Here is a 20,044-nt window from a genome sequence, read left to right on the forward strand (position 1 = left end):
CCACCTGGGAATCTAGGTTCCTGGTCCAGCTCTGCCTCTCAGGCTGCTCATGTTAGTGAACTTGTCCTCTTGATCCCTGCAAAGCTGCTCACGTTCTTCCCCGGCCCCTGTCTTGTGTCTGACCTCTGTTCTACCTGAAGAGGGGTCAGATGCAGGGACAGTACCCTTGACTTCTCCTCCCCAGGACACAACAGCCCGTCACCCACCAACCTCACTCAACCTGTCCACCTGCTCTAATCCTGGCTCCTGGCAGCTCATGGCTGACCAGCAAAAGCCCTCGGGTCTTGGGTGAGAGCCAATCTTCTCCTTGCTGCAGCCCAAGAGCATTTCTAAGCATGTTTATCTTCTTATTTCTGTGAAGAAGGCCACTGAAAGTTGGATAGGGGTTGTGTTGAAATCTGTATGTTGCTTTGGATAGCATGAATAGGTTAACAGTATTAATTCTTCCAATTCATGATTGCGAGTGACCTTCCCATGTATGTATGTTTTAAACAAATCTAAAATTCACACAGAACCACAAAAGACCCTGAAGAACCAAAGCAATCCTGAGGAGGAAAAAAAGTTGGAGGCATCACATTTCCTGATTTAAAATTATATTACACAGTGTTAGTAATCAAAGGAGCATAAAAACAGACGCACCAGTCAATGGAACACCTAAGAGACTCCAGAAATAAACTTCAACAAACATATAGAAAATTAAATTTTGAGAAGCTTGCTGAAAAGACAAAATAGAAAAGAACAGTCTCTTCAATAAATGGCACTGGGAAAACTGAATATCCATATGCAAAAAAAAAAAAAGAAAAAAGAAAGAAAGAAACTGGACCCTTTTATTATATACAAACATCAACTCAAAATGGATAAAAGACCTAAACATAAGACTTGAAATCATAAAACTCCTAAAATAGAACATAGAGAAAAAGCCACTTGACATTGACCTTGCCAATAATTTTTTGGATACTGCCCCAAAAGCTCAGGCTACAAAAGTGCAATGTAAATAATGGGGCTACATCAAACTACCCAGCAAAGGAAGCAACTAGTAAAATGAAATGGCAGACTGTGGGTTAGTATCAAGATATATTTAAAAAATCCACGCAACTCAATAGCAGAAAAACAAATAACCAGTTTTAAAAATGGAAAAGAACCTGGATAGATGTTTGTTCAATGAAGACATAACACTGGCCAATGGGTATATGGGAAGATGCCCAGCAGCACTCGCGGTCAGGGAAATGCCAATCAAAACCACAATGAGCTGGTACCTCACAGCTACAGGGACGGCTCTCATCAAGACAGAGTAGGGTGGGCCAGCCCTTGGTGGGAAGGGAGAGTGATGCAGCCCTTGTGGAAATGGAATGAGGAGCCTCCAGATGTTAAAAATAGAACTATCCTGTGACCGTGCAGTCACTCTTCTGGGAACACCCAAGGAGACAGAATCACCACACCATCTGGATGCCTGCACTCAGGGTCACTGCCGTGCTCACACAGCCAGGATGTGGGACAGCAGAAGTGCCTCTGGGTGGAAGAATGAATAAAGAATGTATCTGACTACTGTGCAGCCTTGGGAAAGGAGTAGATCTTGCCATCGGCCACAACATGCATGAACCTGAGGACGTTATACTAGAACTAAGCCAGGATCAGAAAGAAACATCCTGCCTGATCTTATATGAGGACCAAAAATGATTTTTATCTTTAAATAAAATACTCATCCATAGAAAAGAAAATAGAGGTCACCAGGAGGGGCGTCAGAGACAAGTGGGACTGGGAGCATTTCCCTAAGCACTCAGGCCTCTGAAGCCTTCTTCTGTGCTTTTTACCAGAAAGGTGTGGCCCCTGTCCCAGGGATCTGACCACCCACCTCTCCAAGGCACCTCCCTCTCCCTCTTCTCTCCTGCATCCTCTCCCTCTCTCCTCTCCTCCTTTCCCTTCCTTCACCCCTATGCCCTGGTCCTCTGGTTTTCCTGCCTCTCAATTAGAGTCTGGGGACTCCCCAAACTGTTCCCTCGGCTCAACACCTGCTTCTGTCCCTCTCCCCACCAGCTCTGGCCCAGACAAGCCTAGTCATCACTCGGCAGGAAAACCATTCCTGACCCCGCGCGCGGAGGCACCTCTGCCTCCCATCACCTGGTGCCCACTGGCCACTGCCTTCCTGTGAGCTGCCCAGGGCAGGGTGGCTCTGCCCACCACTCCAGCAGTGGAGCCCAACGCCCGGTGCATATTGTAAGTACCTGTGAGTGGGCGGATAAACCCACCGCCTCTGGGCTCCTGCACACATGTCAGCGTGGCTGCTCCACTACAGGGGCAGCTTGCAGAAGCAAACAGAAATCACGGTGCAGGAGAGGCCCCTGCACGAGGTGTTCTGAGGACACACTGAACTATTTGCCAGCGATACTTTCCCAGAGGAAGTGATTCTTGAGCAGAGCTCAGGGACTTGGGACATGCCATCATGCCTGCTATTGAGGAGGACACGGAATCAAAGAGCCAGGCAACAGTGCACTCCATGCCGAGCCCGCTGACTAAGACTGTCTCCACTGCTTGCCTCCTCCCGCTAGAATTCAGCAGCGCAGGAGCCGAGGTCTTCAAGCACCTGCCACACGTGCTGGACACATGCTGGGCTCTCCACCATCATGAGCTCTTCCCCCAGACGCATCCTGACCCCTCCCTCCTTCCCTCACCTTCATCCACTACCCAGGCAGCAAGCCCTGCTTCCTCCCTGGTTACCACTGGTTCCTCCCTGTCCCCGGGGCCCCAGCCCACCTTCATCGCCCAGAGCAGCAGCAGGGACCTCTGCCAAGCCTCCTGCATCCCTGCTCCCCCTCCCCACTGTGGCCTGTGCTTCCCCATCACCACCCAGAGCCCCCTTCCAGTGTGAATCTGGCCATGTCATCCCCTGCTCTAGGGCCACCTGCGCTCCCTGTTCCCCTATTGAAGTTGGCTGGGCCCAGTGAGCAGGTCCCTCCTCCCTCCTCGGCCCCCCAAGCCCTCCCAGTTGTTTCCTGAGGGCTTTGTCCCATCTTGGGGCCTTCTCTGTGATTCCCTTTCTCCAGAGGGTCTTCTCCCACCCCTCCCCCACCGCTGGCCTAGCTCCTTCTCACCCTGGGGGGCCCACTTTTGAGGACCGCCTTTGGGAAACGGAAGTTCACCCCACCCCTCCCTGACCTGGATGAGCCCTTCTCTTTTGCTGAGACCACACTGCAAGAACACTGTTGAGCTGGAATTTGAATCCAGTCTCCTGTTTACCAAACAGCAAGCCAAACCAGAAGATTGCAAGATTACTTATTTAGGAAAAAGAAAAAAAAAAAAAAACGCAAGAGTGAAATACAGTTAACTAACATCTTGGAAGGGGCCCAAATTATATTAAATGAAAACAGCAAGTTGCAAAGCAATGTGTATGGCATGACTCTATGGAATAAGCCACAACAAACCATGGATGTTTATGTAGGTTTTCAAAGCACAGAAGACGCCCATGAAAGGGAAATTGAGCTACTGGCAACAGTCACTGGGTAGGTGGATCTGAACATCCTGTACGGTTTGAATTTGTTGAATTTGTGTTCTTTATGTCTTAAAAATATGAAGGGACACACAACAACTTCTCTCCAATAACAAGTAAAAGGCTTGACCACTCAGGATGGGGCTCGTGGGGATGAGCTCCTGGAGCAAGGACTCTCGCACAGGGTAACAGTGAGAGGAAGTGGCAGGGTTGGCCAGAAGCCACACTCACCTTTCCCAGCAGCTCAGGCAGTCCCAGCAGCTGCCCAGCGAACACCCCAATGCAGATGAAGATGGCGGTCACCTGCCCCAGAGAGCCGCGGATCTCTTTGGGTGAGATCTCGTTGAGGTACATGGGGAGCACACTGAGGGAGATGCCTGAGGAGGAAGCATACAGCTGTCAGAAAGCGGTGTTCCCTGGGGGAGCGCTCTGGTCCCAAGCCCCTCGCTAGCCTCTGCTCTGCTCATGATGATAGACAACCTTGGAGCCAAAGCATCATTCCTAGCCTGCTGTGCAAATTGTAAGGCTTCCTTGGGCACTCCGTCCTTTCCCCAATAGGGTATGGCTGGGAGGTGCATTTCATGGGAGAGGATACAGCTGATAGTGGTGGTGTTGGTGGAGGCGGTAGTGTTGCTAATGATAATGGTGGGGATGTTAATGGTGGTAGTGTTGGTGGAGGTGGTGATGATGTTGGCGGTGGTAGTGTTGGTGATGGAAGTAATGATGGTGGTGGTGCTAATGATAATGGTGGAGATGATGATGATGGTGTTGTATCGGTGGAGGTGATGGTGGTGGTGACGGTGGTTGTAGAGGTGATTATGATGTTGGTGGTGGTAGTGGTGGTGGTGGAGGTGATGATAGTGGTGGGGATGATGGTGGTAGTGATGATGGTGATGGTGATGATGATGGTGGTAATAATGATGATAATAATCAACACATATAGTGCTTACCATTAGTTGAGGTCCTACCCATCTCTCTGCATCTATTAACTTATTTGCTTTTCCTATAACCTTCTGAAGTAAATATACTATTATCTCTATTGTAAAGATGAGGAAACTGAGGCATAGATATTGAGTAACTTTCCTAATCACCAAGTGGCATCTAGAGATGACCAAAGATGTTGTCTTGTCCAAAGAGTCCCAATAGCTCCCTGGCTCTGGAGCCTAAGCTTTTCCCACCAGCTTGAATTGCCTCTTTATTTAAGTTATGGGTCTTGGTTACAGCGGATATGGGTAGACCTATTTTACAGAACAGGTCACCCACATATGACCTCGGTGCCTGTGAAATAAATTTATATGTCAGAGGCCTATCAGGTAGGTGTCAGGTAAAAAGTCATAGTTATAAAAATGATTTACAAAAATACTGCACACACCTGTTAATAAAAATGAGGCCTTGCTGGTTTCAAGGCCTTGTGTCCCTTATGCCCGGCAGGGCTATTCTGAAGGCCCCGTGTGGGTCTAAACTGGTAGCAGTGCTCCCACAGGTGCATTCCTGACTTTAGCCCACGGGGTGCATGTTCTGGAGCCATGGCATGTTCTGGAGGTCCCCTGTGACACACAGGCAGCAGGACCCTGGGGCAAGGGGCTGTGAGCTTCTCTTAGCCTCAGTTTCCCATCCCCAAGGTGGAAGGGGATAAGATTTGAGTTTAAGTTTTGCGGGATTTCTGTGAGAGTTCAGATATGCTCTGCACCTCCTCTTTCCAAAATGCTATGCAAATTAAGACTGTCAGCACTTGCTACTATTGTCTAATCTTTTACCAGTTTGAGAGAATATCAAAAGTTTCTTTCCAGCTTTGGCTTCCCATTGCCTCTAGCATAGCTCCTGACCAGTAAGTGTGCTCCAAGAGGAGCTGAGTTCACCCCCTTTGCTGGTATCCAAGGAAGCCCTTCCTAAGGGGCGGAGGGACCAGGAAAGTGAATGCATGACCTGGATATCAATTATAAATTCAGAATCTCATCCACTGCATCTTAGTCCAGGACACACCACTTAAAACAGCTTGAAAAGCCAAGAGACAGAAATTATTTGGAAAGGCACAAAATCGGCCAGATGAAATTTGAACTTTTATCCAAAACATGTATGTTAGGAGCAACTGGCCTCCTAGTAAAAAGCTGGCTCCCGATGCATTTAGCACCTGGTGCTCAGTGGGTGGGGCAATAGGGGAAAATGTGCTGTGATGGGGTTTGGATCCCAGCGTTGCGATTTCCTCATTGGGTGGACTGAACCCCTTTCTCAGGCTCAGCTTACTCATCTGCAAGATGGGGTGAGGACCCTCACTTCCTCCTGCTGTGGTGGGAAGGAAATGACAGCCCATGACGCTCCCGGCTCACGTGGGCCACTTGATGAGCACCTGAGTATCTTGTTACCTTCCTTACCCTGGTGCTCCTCCTGCTCACTGGGCAAAATGCTCATCAACTCCCCAAAGCAGTGAGGGAGTGAGAGAGTCAGATTGGAAGAGGCAGCGAGGGTCATGGCGGAGGGCGTGGGCTGACTTCCTAGCTCCGTGAAGCTGGGATAGCGATGTCATTGCCTTGTACGGGGGCTGTGCACACTCTGGATAAGTGTGAGATGCTTGGCAGAGCGCTGACATACATCAAGCTGTCAATACATGGTGACTGTTCTTGCTTGTCAATTGTGAAATGTCACGGGGATGGGAGAGAGCCGAGGCTAGGCAGTGGTGGAGGAGGTGGGCTGTATGAGAAGCTCATCCCAGTTTGCCCAGTACCATCCATCCCAGGAAACTTCAGTCCTGGACATTCCAGGATGGCTGGTCATTCTGGATCCTGGGTGCTGAACCAAGCATCCCCACACCTGAATAGCCTCTCCTGGCGTCTGACCCCATCCCTGGCTACCTTCCCCCCAGGTACCCTGGTGCAGGGCTTCACTCACACTCTGCATCACTCTGCCCTGGGTATTGGCCTCACCCTGGGTTCATTCTGGTCTCTGCTCGTGCTTCCTCCCCGACTGGCCCTTATAGAGTAGCCCATGCCACCCCTGCCCCCTTGCTTTCTTCCTAGGACGTATGCATCTGCTTCTTTTCTGTCCACCCCTTGTGATGTGAGTTGCAGGGCAAGAGTCTTCTGGATGGCTGTGTCTTGGCCCGAGGACACGAGGCAGAGCAGGAGCCCTAGAAGTGCTGGGTGACCAGTGAGTCAGGCAGACAGGAAGCACGGGCCTCGCGGAAGCTCCCTGGAAACCCAGATTTCCTTGGAACATGGATCTCATGAGGGAGGTGATGGAGGAGGGCACAAAGTGTGAAGACCTCCAGCTGGGCAGGCTGACGGGGTCTGCCAGCCGGAGGTTCTCAGTCAGTGCCAGGGCATTGTGAACAGTGTTTCATGTCACTGGACTTTCTCCCTGTGCAGAGTTCCAGCATCCTTGGTCCTGCCAAGTCAATACCCATCAGGAGCCCCAGTCTGTGACAGCCCCAAACACTGCCGGCAGTTCCAGACACCTCCTAGGAACCTGTCACTGCTCCCATCCACCTCCCGGGGGTCTCACCTCCATCCACGCCCATGATGAAGCGTCCCACTATGAGCATTTCAAAGGCTTCAGCCTGGAGGGCAAAGGCCATCAGCAGTGCAGCAGAGATGGCAAACCCGTTGTTGACCAGCAAGGTGTTCTTCCTGGAAGGAAAAGGGGTTTGATGAGGACCCCACTGTGAGGCATGTCAAGGACCCATCCATCCTCAAAGCAGAGAGATGGGCAGAGTAGGACAGGCCCCGTGGGAGGAGCGTCAGCCTGAAAATCAGGAGCCTGGGCCCCACCCCGCCCCACCACTTGGTGAGACCTTCCTTCCCTCTGGGTTCGCCGCTGGCTCAACGAGGTCATTTCCGAAGCTCCGACAGCCCTGGCCCCTGGGAATCCCCTGTTGTGGGATTTTATCAATTCGAAGCCTTTTGTATAAGATTTCAGGAAATAAGGTCCCTCTGATGCTCCATAAGTCAGAGTCCCAGGCAGGGGTGCCAAACCCGCTCTAGTTATTTTATATTTTTTAGTATTTTTTTTTTAGGTGTAGTTGGACACGATGCCTTTATTTTATTTATTTATGTTTATGTGGGGCTGAGGATCGAACCCAGGGCCTCGCACGTGCTAGGCGAGCGCTCTACCGCTGAGCTACAACCCCAGCCCCAGGCTCTAGTTATTTTAATGGAGAGAATTTAACACAAGGAATTGATGAAGCAAGTATGGGGGTGCAGTGAGATGTCAAAAGGGGGACCTCTGAGGACGGATGCTGCCCACGTCCTACTGATAACTTGAGGTTTTGAAAGAGAGGCCCTGGAGGGCCAGTCAGAGCTTGGGCATGGGTACTGCCCGCTGGTACTGCTTCCTGGAGAGGAACTCTGAGCACAGTTCCGAGGTGTGAACAAAAGCTGGAAGCTGTAACAACCGCCACGGGCATTATTGGGAATGGTGGAAAATTCAGGCAAACAAAGCTGAGCAAGTCCTCTCTCCTCCTCCAGGGCTCCTACCGGCAAAGGACAAATGGAGGTGGGGTGCAGGTCCTGGCCCCAGCCTGCTGAGCGAGCCGAGCAGAGCAGGGTATGTGGAGTGGACAGCAGCTCCATAAGGAACATGGTGCCTGCTTCTCTGCTTGGCTCCTTCCTCTTCTGCCTCCCTCCCCCACCCACCATCCCATCTCTGCCTTTCCTTCCTCCCTCTCTTTCCCTACCTTCCTTCCTCCCCACCTCCACCCCCTCCATAGTGCATACATAACACTACTTCTTACCCCATGCATCTTGGACTTGATGAACTGCAGAACAAGGTGTCCCCGAGAACAAGGCCAGGTGAATTCCCATGGCAATAATCAGTATTAACTGCCATGTATGGGGACTGTGATGGCTGTTTTACTAGCGTATCCTAAGACCTCGAGACCTGGATTCCTGCACCAGTTCTACCTTTCAGGATGTGGGAATCTTTGCTCAGTTTTTTCTCCTCACTTGCAAAAACATCATAACTGCTCACATTTATGGAACTCTGGCTATATGACAGACCCTGTTCTAAGCACTTTCCACGAGCTTCATCTAATCCTCAAAATGTCCAAGTGACAGTTACTGTGGTTTTGGTGGGGGCGGGTAACTGGGGATTGAACTCAGGGGCACTCAACCACTGAGCCACATCCCCGGCCCCATTTTGTATTTTATTTAGAGACAGGGTCTCACTGAGTTGCTTAGCACCTCGCTTTTGCTGGGGCTGGCTTTGAACTCACGATCCTCCTGTCTCAGCCTCCTGAGCTGCTGGGATTACAGGCGTGTTCCACAGCACCTGGCTGAGGTAGTTATTCTTGTTATCCCCATTTTGTGGACATGTTAACTAGGGCACTGGCCTAGTTTTAGTTTTAGTCATGCCATTAACAAGTCAAGGAGTTGGAGAAACGACTCAGCTCTCACAGCTTATTTCTCTCTCTAAAGACTCAGTGAGCCAGGTGTGGTGGCACTTGCTTATAATCCCAGAGAGTGGGGAGGCTGAGGCTGGGGGATCCCAAGTTCAAGGCCAGCTTCAACAACTTTGTAAGAACCTGTCTCAAAATTAAAAAAAAAAAAAAAATTAAGGCTAGTGCTGTAGCTTGTGGTAGAGCACTGGCCTAGCATGCACAGGGTCTGGGCTAGGTTGCCAGTACTGAAAAAGTAAAACAAAGAAACCGCTGGACTCCATGAGTCTTGTTTGGTAAGTTGTGAGAAGCCAGGGGCTTGGAAGGAGACTCGTTATTACTTTTAGGAGTTAGGTCTCTTGATTCCACACCAGAGCCTGCCCCGCTTATCTGACTTATCCCACTTATCTGTCTCAAACTTTCCATTAAATTTTCTCCCCCTTTTACATCTTCCTAAAGAATCCCCTAGTCACTGACTTTTGTGGCTCCATGATTATGTACCAAGATTGCTCATTACAACATCCTCTGTAGTAGCAGTGACATAAACAACCTAAGTGTCCTGTTAGGGGACTGTTTAAATAAATTGCAACACCTCCCCCTAGTGGGGCGTTCAGAGAGGGACCTTTCCATGTTGTGATGTGGAAAGATCCCAAGGTACAAGCACCAGAAGGGAAGAAATTTGTGTAAATATGCAACAATGTGTGTGGAAAAGCTGTGTGTGTGTGTGTGTCTCTGTCTGTGTGTCTGTCTGTAGACTAGGTACAAAAAGCTGGAAAAGACACACACAAACTGGAAATGCTGGGTGCCTTCTGGGTGGGGAATGGAGTGACCGGAGGGCAGAGTGGAAAGGGACCCTTAACTTTACATCCATTGGGTCTTTTCCAAAGTGGAGCCACACATTTTAACAGTGAGATATCCTCATGCTGTTCAGAATGACATGCAATTAAAAATCTAGGAGCTGTTCATTTCTGGAATTTTCCATTTAATATTTTCAGAACACAGGTGACTGCAGGTAGCTGAAGCTGTGGGAGGAGAAACCACACAAGGGAGACCACTGCTCACAGCTTCCATCTGCCCTCCCTCCCTTTCCCTTCCTCTGGAACTCTGTGACCTCCCAGCTCCAGGCAGGATTTGCCAGTGAGAGCCTCCTGTCAGGGCTGGGAGGGGAGGAGCAGGGTCTCCCTCCCTCTCTGCCCACAGCAGCAGGCCTCACTCCTCTGGGCACCAGCCCTCTCCCTGTGGTCCCAGCCGCCTGGGCCCTCCACAGGGTGGCTCTGGCCTTTGAACCCCAATAAATGCTGCCTGTCCATTTTGACTCCATCCCAGGGGTGGAAGGTGCTTGACTGTAAAACATCAAAGACAAAGAGCCAAACGATTCTCCCTGCAGCTCCCACCTAGGGTCCGCTCCACCCCACGAGGCCTCACAGGACACATCCCTGCTGTGCAGGGTCTAGATCAAATGAGTCTGTGAGATGCTCTGCCAGGCTCTTGGGTGGCACAGTGTGTTCCCTGCTCTACAGACGGCGAGGAAGAAAAGGCTTCGTTAGAAACCACACCCAGCCCTCTGCAGCCAACGACACCTGGCTCTGGATGACATGAACACGACACTGAACACACCATTAGCCTCCCGGTGGCTGCAGCCTGGATGCTCATCAGATTCTCCAAAGGCACTTGATGTATAGTCACGTCATTCAGTGACAGAGATGCATCTTAGAAACGCATTGTTAGGCAATTTCATCCATGTGTGGACAGCGTGCAGCGTGCTTAACGTATCTAAGTGACCACCATGTTACTTCACGAGAATCCTGACTGAGACATCATCATGTGACATGTGACTGTAAAAAGATTCTCGGAGAATCTCACTCCTCGGTACAGACTTGTGCAAGGCCTCCATGATACCAGAAAAGTCGTGGCATCCGCACAGATTATCTCACTTAATTTACCACCTGCAGCTTTCTGTGCTAAGGATGTCTTCACAGAAGAGGAAGCAAAGGCCATTATCAGATGACAGCCTCAAATTCAGCAGCCCGCCTGCCAGCAATGAGCTCTGGCAGAAGTCGTGTGGGTGTCCTTGGGGTGGGGTCTCCCTGCTTTGCCCCACTAGACTCACTCCACCTCTGCTCAGTCACCCTACACACACACCTCCGCGTTGCCTCTCTGTCTTCATCCCTGCCTGACCCTCTGCTCCATTTTAGAGGGAGACTTGCTATCACTTGTGAGCTTCCTGCTGCTCTTTCCAGGCTGCTCCTGGATCAGCTCATCCCTACCCCCACCCAGAGATGCCATTCCTGTGGCGCCATCAGCAACATCTGCTCTGACAGAGCCCATCTCTGACTTTGTCTTCCGCTCATACGGCCTCTAGCTGCATTGCCAGGCTGGATGGCCCCTCTTGGTGGAAACATGGTCTTCTCCAGACGCCTGGGTCCCCTCCCCTGCTTTCTCCCTTCTCCTGGGCTGGTTTCCACTCATCTCCTGCCCCTTGACCATGGAGTGTCCCCAAGCTCCAGCTCATCTCTCTCGTTTGCACTCCCTCCCTAGAAGGTGTCACCCAGTCTCATATGGAATGTCATCTTAATGGATGACAATCCCCAACTCTCTGGCCTGGACTCACCTCTCACTTCACACTTGCATATTTAACAGTTTCTAGATCTGTCCTCTGGGATGCCTCGTGGCATCTCACACTGACCATCAAAAACCCAACTCTCAGCTCTCACTACCAAGGACCCTGACCCCATGCACTGCCCCTCTCCACCGTCCACCCCGTCTGAGTAACTCAGCCCATCTTCCCCACGATGTAAGCCAACAATCGGACTCGCACCTTCTGTTTCCTTCACTGCCCACATCCAATCCATCACTGCCTCCAAATCACGTCCCAAATCAAACCACCCCTCTCATTTCCAGTCCCACATTGTGGCAGGGTGGGGGCCATGTCACTGCAGACCACTGCAGTGGCCCCACATGGCTCTGCTTCCACTCTTGCCCTGCTGTCATTCACTGTCCACAGAGCAGCCCCGTGATCCTTTCAAAGCATGTGCTGACGTCCATCCCTGGTTTAAAGCCATCTGGTCCCTGCTCGGTGAACTTAGATAGACTCCACACCAGGGCCCATGACCCCCATCTGAGATGGCCTTTGCGGTGGGCTCTCGTCTGATACCCTCAGGCTCGCTCTCACTGCTCTGAACTCCTGAGCCTCCATGATCCCTCGGGCATGCCAGGCTGGTCCCCAACTCCTAATCCTTATCCTTGCTGTCTCCTCTCGGGTACTATTGTCCCTTCTGCTTGGTGCATGACTGACTTATCTCATTAGTCTCAGTTCACAGGTCACCTCTGGATGCCCCACCAACCGCAGCCCATCCGCCCCATTCTCAACCCTGCTCTTTTCTTCCCATTCTCAACACCTGAGAAATTACACTGTATATTTCTGTGTTTTCATGTTTGCTGCCCATTTCTCCCACTTGTATGTAAGCAACTTGAGAGCAGAAATTTTTGTTTTGTCACTGTAGACCCTGCCACTGAGTCCCTTTCTGTGCATGCAGGGGTCCCATACATACCTATTGCATAACCAAGAAGATGAATTCTAGGAGCCAGACCAGGCTGGGCCAGGCTTCCTCCATGTGACCCAGCTTTGGTCTGTCCTAAGTCTCAGTTCAACTTCTAGTTCTGAGCTCAGGAAATATGGGGTTCTCCCCAATCTGCCTCCAAATAATGTCCCTTCTTGACTCACTCCATCACCTACTGATTCAATGACTTACACTCTCTTAGTGTTGGTGTCTTTAACTATAAAATTTATCATAATTCCTATCCCACAGGCTCCCATGAGAATTGGATGATTTATGTGGAATTCTTTGGATGGTGCCTGGATCTTGTTTGGATACTCGAGAAATTAAAAAATAAATAAAAGCAATAATGATAACTGCCAAACACTGAGGGCTTACTGTGGGCCAGGCACAGTTTTAGGAACTTTATACTCATTGTGTAAAGTCACCCTCCGAGGAGGTTCTTGTCACTCCATTCACATTGGAGGACACAGATCTGGAAGAACCTCAAGTCAAGGTCACACACTATTAAATGAAAGACCTACTAGCCCAGTAGCCATGATGCTCCACTACCTGCAGGGTGGCCACCATATTCACTCATAACCACTCATTCTTTCAAAAATCATTCACTCATTCGGCTTGGACTGGGCGCTGGACACCATCCAGGGCTGGCATTCAACAACGAACGTGACCAAGTCCCTGACTTTGTGCTTTGCCCAATAAATGAGTGAAAAATACAGCAAGGTGGATGGTGGTGGATGCTGTAGAGACAACTAAAGCAGAGAGCGTAGTGTGATTCTACAGGGTGGACCAGGAGGGAGTGCCCGAGGAGGTGACACCTGGGCACCAACACGAAGAAGGAGAATCAATGAGCCGCATGGATATCTGGGAGCAGCGCTCAAGGCAGAGGTGCAGAGAGCCAGGCAGGGCGCTTCTAGAAGCACCATGGAGTCCAGTATGGCTGCAGGAATGGAGGACAAGAGAGCAAGCAGCAGAAAGTGAACGGGGGAGCAGAGTGGTCGAGGGGCTCCTGAAAGGGCTTTTATGCTGCCATGAAGATGAGGTCTCTACCCCGGGTCCGGCAGGCAGCCCCTGCGAGACCCCCGGGAAAGGAATGATGGGTCCTGACTTACATTTTAACAAGACGCATAGTCTCACGTGTGGCTCATGGACCTGAGGAGCAGGTGTGGAAACAGGAGGCCTGCTTGGGGACACCATGCTGCTTTGGACCAGGTGGGTGGCAATGGAGGTAGGTTGAAGTGGTGAGACCCTGGGTGTTTTGAGGATGGAATTGCTGGGATTTGTTCATGGATTGTACAAAGGTAGAGAGAAAGAGAGGAGCCAAGAATGTCACCCAGGGCGCTGGCTTGAGCTCTTGCAGCAGCCACCAGGGTGTCTTTGGTCTATGCAGGGAAGCTTCAGAGTCTGACTTGACCCACTTGCTAGTGAGACTGGGCACTCTCTAAGCAAGTCCATCATATTGATACATTACTTCCCCAAATAACCCCCAGCCTGACAGCTTCCCAGGAGGATGGAAACCTTATTTGCAAATATTTCAAAGCTGACTCACTGGGGTGCAGGGATGGGGACTTTAATTATGTATTTCCATTTTTTCCCCCAAAGATGAACTCAGAAACAGAAGCCAAGGAGATCGATTCTCAGAGAAGGACACAGGACCCTCTGGAACTCCATCCAGGACCCTGATTCATTATTTTGAGCTCCTCCAGAAGTATAGAATCTTCCCTGTGAGACCCAGAAGACCATCAGTTCTCAGGCAGACAATCTCAAGAGACTGGAGAGCAGGTTGCCTGAGACGATGCTCAGCAGAACTGGGGACATTCAGCTCAGACCAAGGAAGGTCAGAGAAAGCCTGAGAGCTGCTGCCTTCTACATCATGTTTTTCTTGACACACAGGCAGGGATCAGTTAGTGTAAGACACAAGGAATATGATTTCAGCCTGAATTTGGAATGTCCTTTTCACCAAGCTCCTGTGAAACCAGGGAATGCTGGAAATACCGGCTGCCTTCACATTTCTTCTACAAATTCTTTTTTTTTTTTTTAGTTGTAGATGGACACCTTTATTTTATGTACTTTACTTTTATGTGGTGCTGAGGATCGAACCCAGTGCCTCACATATGCCAGATGAACACACTACCACTGAGTCACAACCTCCAATCCTTTAGCCTCCCTAAAGGATCACACCTTATTTCCACATCTGCCACCCTCGTGTGCATCCATTCCTGCTTCCGCAGCTTGGAGTCCATGGCTCTCCATTTCATTTCGTGCACCTGACTGAACCCCACCTGGCTGAATGTCTCCTCACCGTGCACCTGCATCTGCAAAGCTCAGTGCAGCTGGACGAAACCTATGACCCTGTGGACCGGTCTCAGCTGAAATTCATGACCACCAACCTCGGGTGGCTTCCATCCTACAGTTTCCTGGTCCATCTGGCAGCCTGCTGTTCTCTCAAGTCCTCTTTCCCTCATTCTCAGCTGGTCACTTTGCTCTCCATTCTCAGCCATTCCAGGAGGCCCTCCTCATGCTCCCCGCATGCCCTGCCCTTCCTGCTCTGTGCCCATACCCCTGCCTTCCCTGGTGGCCCCAGCAGGCCGTCCCTGCTCCTACCTCTTACCACCCAGCACTCTGTCTCGGCAACCCCGGTGCCACCACATCACTCCTCACCTGGGCAGCTCTCCTGAGCAGCCTCCCAGGTGCACTGAGGACAGCATGGTTTCCAAAATGTAGGTCAGACCCGTCCTTAGGAAGTCCCAGTCATTCCCCACCTTAGAGGAAAAGCCAAACTTCTCACCCTGGCCCCAGGGTCTGACCCAGCTGCGTCCCCACACCGTTTCTTGGGCCTATCCTCCCTCTCCTCCTCCTCTCCCTCCTTCTTCCTCCCCACAGGCCTTTGCACTTCTGTTGTCTCTGCCTGAAGAGCTGTCACCCCAAGATGAGCGTGGCTCGTTCCCCCCCACCCGAGAGGCCTCTCACTTCCAGCAAGTGGTACCTCTCCTCTGCACCTCATCACCTCCTAACCTGCTCTGCTTTTCTCGGTGGTTCTTGTCACCGGCCAAGTGACACACTCCACCTGCCAGTTACTTGCCTATGTGGCTTGACTGGACTGCGTGCCTGGGAGGGCAGGGGCTCCAACAACCATGTTCATCCCCAGGGCTCAGCCCATGGTAAGTGCTCAGCAAATACGTGTGGAGGAACAAAAGTAGGCAAGTCTGAAAGGCTTCCTGGACACAGGATGGCCGCTCTGGGTCACTGCAGTAGAAGGACATCAAGCTTTTCCCACTCGCCCAACATTAATTTGCTGTGTACAAGCTGCAGCGCGAGGTGCTGGAGTCTGAACAGACATGGTTCTTACCCTGGGGAGCTCCCTTCTCGGGGGAGGGCAGAAAGTAATAAAGTGATCACTGCACAAAATGCTTCGAGATGTGACAGGGAAGCAGAAGGTCCTGCCTGAGCTCAGAGAGGGCCAGCGTGGTTCTTCTCGTAGACGTGTGGTAAGAGAGGGGACAGGTTACGCGAGTGCATCTCTACTGCTTTAACAAAACACCCAAGGGCGGGTGCTTTTGTTAAAAAGAAATTTATTCAGCTCAGTTTGGGCAACTGCAAGTCCAAGATTGGGTGGCCCCATTGATTTGTCCTCTAGTGAGGGCCACAGGACAGATGGCATCAGAGCAGGAATATGTGTGAAAGAGACACACATGGGTCAGACTCACTTGTATAACCACCCACTATCACATGAAACCCTGCCAGGGATGATGTCACATGACCTAATTACCCTGCACTAAGCCCCACCTTTTAAAGGTCCAACCACCCCTCAACATCACCACACTGGGGACCAAGATTTCAAAACATGAATCTTTGGGGAGGGGGGGCACACTTAAACCACATAAAAAGCATAGCAAGGGCAAAGACTTACTATGGTTTTCAGCCACACTTTTCCAGCGTCTACAATACCAAATGGGTCATGTCCATAAGAAAAGAGATCAATAGGGAATAACTAGTACCAAAGAAACTTTGTGCTTGGAGATCCTGCCGACTCTGTTTTCATCTCTGGAAGCCTGCATTCCTGAAGTCCTCTGGTCTCACCAATCATGCCCAGGCTTCCTTCTTATGGCCTATAATGAACCCAGGACGGTTTCCATCTCCCAGAGCTCCTGCCGTTCTCACTATGATACTAAGCAAGCCCTCCAAGGTGGGCAGCCAGGACCAGGGCTGGAATACTAAGTTCCTGGCTGGTGTCTCTCTAGGTGCCCACATCTCCGTCCCAGACCCACCACTCTCCACCCCCCACTGCCCCCAGCTCAGCGTTGGCTGCCAAAGACTCCTGCTCAGGAGACTGACATTGGCCTGGAGATGGATCCTCCCTACCAGGCAGCCTGCAGCCGACGACAGACAGTGGTGGGATGTCTTGAGTGGGATAACTCTGGTGTGACTTTGGCTCCAGAACCACCTCTGGGTCAGGTGAGGCTGAACTTGACCTGAGAACAGAGCCTTGCTGGCTCCTTGCCCGACCTCTTCTGCTTCCCTCACCTTACAGGTTCCCTCTAAAGGATCCTCCCTGGGTGAAACGTGTCTCCCAACCCCTGCCACAGGCTCTGCTCCTGGAGAATTGATTACTGAGACAAGTCCAGCTGAAAAGAAGAAACCTTCAGGAGCACAGTATATGTGCTCCATTCTGGGCTGAACTGTGTCCCCTAACATTCACATGTCAAAGGCCTGGTCCCATTGTGACTGCATTTGGAGATGGGGTCTTTAAGGAGTTAATGAAGGTTAAATGAGGTCTTAATAAGGATGTCCAATCCTATGTGACAAGTGTCTTTTTAAGAAGCTAAGGAGACTCCAGGGATGTACAACAGGGGAAAGACCCTATGAGGATACAGCAAGATAGCAGCCATCGGCAAACCAAGGAGAGAGGCCTTAAGAGAAATGACTCCTACTGTGACCTTCCTCTTGGACTTCCAGCCTCCAGAACTATGAGATGACAAAGTCAGCTGTTTAATCCCCCAGGTCTGTGACCTTCTGTTAAGGCAGCTGGAGCACAGGCTTGGCAGACTCCCCCAGCTAAACGAGGAGCTCAAGTTATTTTATACTACAATAAGCTAAAAACACATTTGAAAAGATTGGGGTAGAATAAGATGAGGAGAAAACAGTATTTTTGAGAACCTGCTGTTTTCCTGAAATAGTGAATGGGATGCCTTTTGTTGGTGCTTGGTCAAGCTCCATCCTTCTCGTTGGAGTCCCATGGATTCCCACAGGTCCTGCCCACATTCTCAGTGTGGGGGCTGGTGGAGCTCAGATCTCCATTCACTGTGGCTCCAGAGCTGGGTGCATGGTACAGGGCTCACCCAACATCTTCAAAACGCTCTCATCTGGTGTCTGAGAAGGTTATTTGGGGGGATTTCTGAACCTCAGCATATTAACACCCGAGGCTGGGGGATTCTGTGTTGTGAGGCTTCCTGTGCACTGAAGGGTGTTTCACAGCCTCCCTGGCCACTCCTAGAGGCCAGCAGCACCCAGTTATGACAAACAAAAAAGTTTCTAGACATTGTCAAAGTCCCCGCATGGTGTGCATTGTCCCCTGATTGAGAACCCTAAAGACATGCACTTTAACTCAGGACATTCCTGCCTGGGACCTTCACTGTAACTATTGGAAGGGGCAGTTTCTCTATGCTGGGACTCTGTGACCCTCTATGGGAATAAGGGCCTGGGGATGAAGCCAACCTGGAGGATGGCAGCTGGAACATGGGGGGAAGAGATAGATTTGATTATTTTATGACATCACATAAAACCATAACTGGATTCAACCAAATTATGTTTCAGTTATCTGAGCCAATTAACTCCCTTTCAGCCTTAAACCAACTTGATTTGCATTCCTGCCACAGGCATTCCAAAAGCTCTTGAATGATATGAGATACCCTGTAAATTTGCTCTCATACGCCCACCATGGCTGTTCCCTCAGGAAATCCTCCCAACACTGGATTTGCTTATCTGTACTTTACAGATTTAACAACTAAGAGCCAGCCAGCTGCCTTTTCCTGTATCTCCATCATCCACTGTAGCACTGTCCAGGATCATGGTGACTTGCATCACCAATCACTCAGGGTCTTGGACACCTCTGCCCAAGCATCAGCCCTCAGCCACAGCTGTGTCTTTCCTGATTACAAAGGCCAAATGCCGAAATGGTGTATTATGGTTTGGATATGAGGTGTCCCACAAAGCTCCTCTTAATGCAGGAATTTTTAAAGGTAAACTATTAGATGATGAGAGCTAGAACCTAATAGGTCCATCTTAGTTGGAATGGATTGACTGAGTGGTAACTGTAGGAAGGGGGTGTGGCTAGAAGAGGTGGGTCACTGGGGACATGTGCTGGAAGTGTACCTCTTCCCTGTGTCCCTTTTCCTTTCTCTCCCCTCCCCTCCCCTCTCCTCCTCTCTCCTCTCCTCCCCTCTTATCTCTCTCTCTCCCCTCCCCATTCCCTCTGTTTCCTGACCCCACCATGAGTTGGGAAGTTTTCTTCTGCTGGGCCCATCTCCCAATGTGCTGCCTTCACTTGGGCCTAAAGCAATGGGGTTGGCCATCTGTGGACGGAGACCTCTGAAGCTGTGAGCCCCAGAAAGACCTTTCCTCCTTGAAGGTGCTCTTGCCAGGTATCTTGGTCACAGTCACAAAAAAACCTAACTAAAATAGGAATTGGTACTGAGCAGTGGGGTTGTTGCTGGGTCTGACCTGACCCTGTAGCTCAGAAGACTTTGGAAATGGTTTGCAGGAGGAATTTTGAAGCGTTTGGAGATGCAGGTTATAAACTTTACAGTGCTGTAATCAGAACTGAATGGGAAAATCTGGAGGGAACTCAGGTCAGAATGCAGACAGAAGTGCAGACTGTGCCCCTGAAGTTTCAGAGGGAAATGAAGACTTTATTGGGAGTTGGACTAGAGGCCACTGGTGTTTTATTGTGGCAAAGCACTGGCTGCATTTCATCCATGTCCTGAAGCTTTGTGAAAAGCTGGATTTACAACTGATGGAGGCGGCAATCTGGTGGAAGAAATGTCAAGGCAGCACAGCATTCAGTCTTTGGCATGGATATTGCTGGCAACTTTTATCCAGGTTTGTTATGAGAATCAAGAGCATAAAGAAGAGCTAAAGGATATTAAAACTTTGTGGTTTGGCCAGAAAAGTGCTTTCCAGCCACCGTGAACAGAGTGCTGCTCCTTCACCCACACCCTTCCGCCACGATGCTCTAGCTCACCTCGGGGCCCAGAGTGATGGAACCAGCCTACCATGGACTGAACCTCTGAAATCATGATCCAAGGTGGACTTTTCCTCTAAGTTTGGTCACAGTGGCAAAAATCTAACACAGCCTCACAGTCCACGGAGCCTGGGGCAGGAGGTGACTCCATCTAACTAAGATAGACAGGAGGGTGTGAACAGGGTCTAGCTTTGGGCCAAGGGCTTCATGAAAGAACCTCAGGCTTAGTGACAGCACCCGAGAGCCTCTGACCATGGGTGCTAGTCTGGGTGCTGGTCAGGCACTGATCAATTGCCCACCACCATGAACTTTACAATACCATTGCCAAGCTGGGTGTGGTGGTGCACGCCTGTAATCCCAGAGGCTCAGGAGGCTGAGGAAGGAGGATTTCAAGT

The 20,044-nt window shown here is 50.5% G+C and overlaps 1 protein-coding gene across 3 annotated transcripts in view; it reads right to left on the bottom strand.

Annotated features, from left to right (window-relative positions):
- SLC2A9 (solute carrier family 2 member 9) overlaps positions 1 to 20,044 on the bottom strand; it is a 143,714-nt gene that overhangs the window by 83,569 nt on the left and 40,101 nt on the right. For all 3 annotated transcript variants that reach the window (XM_081303941.1, XM_081303940.1, XM_081303939.1), the window contains 2 exons: positions 6,983 to 7,107; positions 3,716 to 3,861 (listed from right to left, as the gene is read on the bottom strand). In XM_081303941.1, coding sequence (XP_081160067.1) covers positions 3,716 to 3,861; positions 6,983 to 7,107 — 271 coding nt within the window. The remainder of the gene's footprint in view (positions 1 to 3,715; positions 3,862 to 6,982; positions 7,108 to 20,044) is intronic.

The sequence above is a fragment of the Spermophilus citellus genome (assembly GCF_964194105.1).
Source record: "Spermophilus citellus genome assembly, chromosome: 8".
Classification (NCBI taxonomy): Eukaryota; Metazoa; Chordata; class Mammalia; order Rodentia; family Sciuridae; genus Spermophilus; species Spermophilus citellus.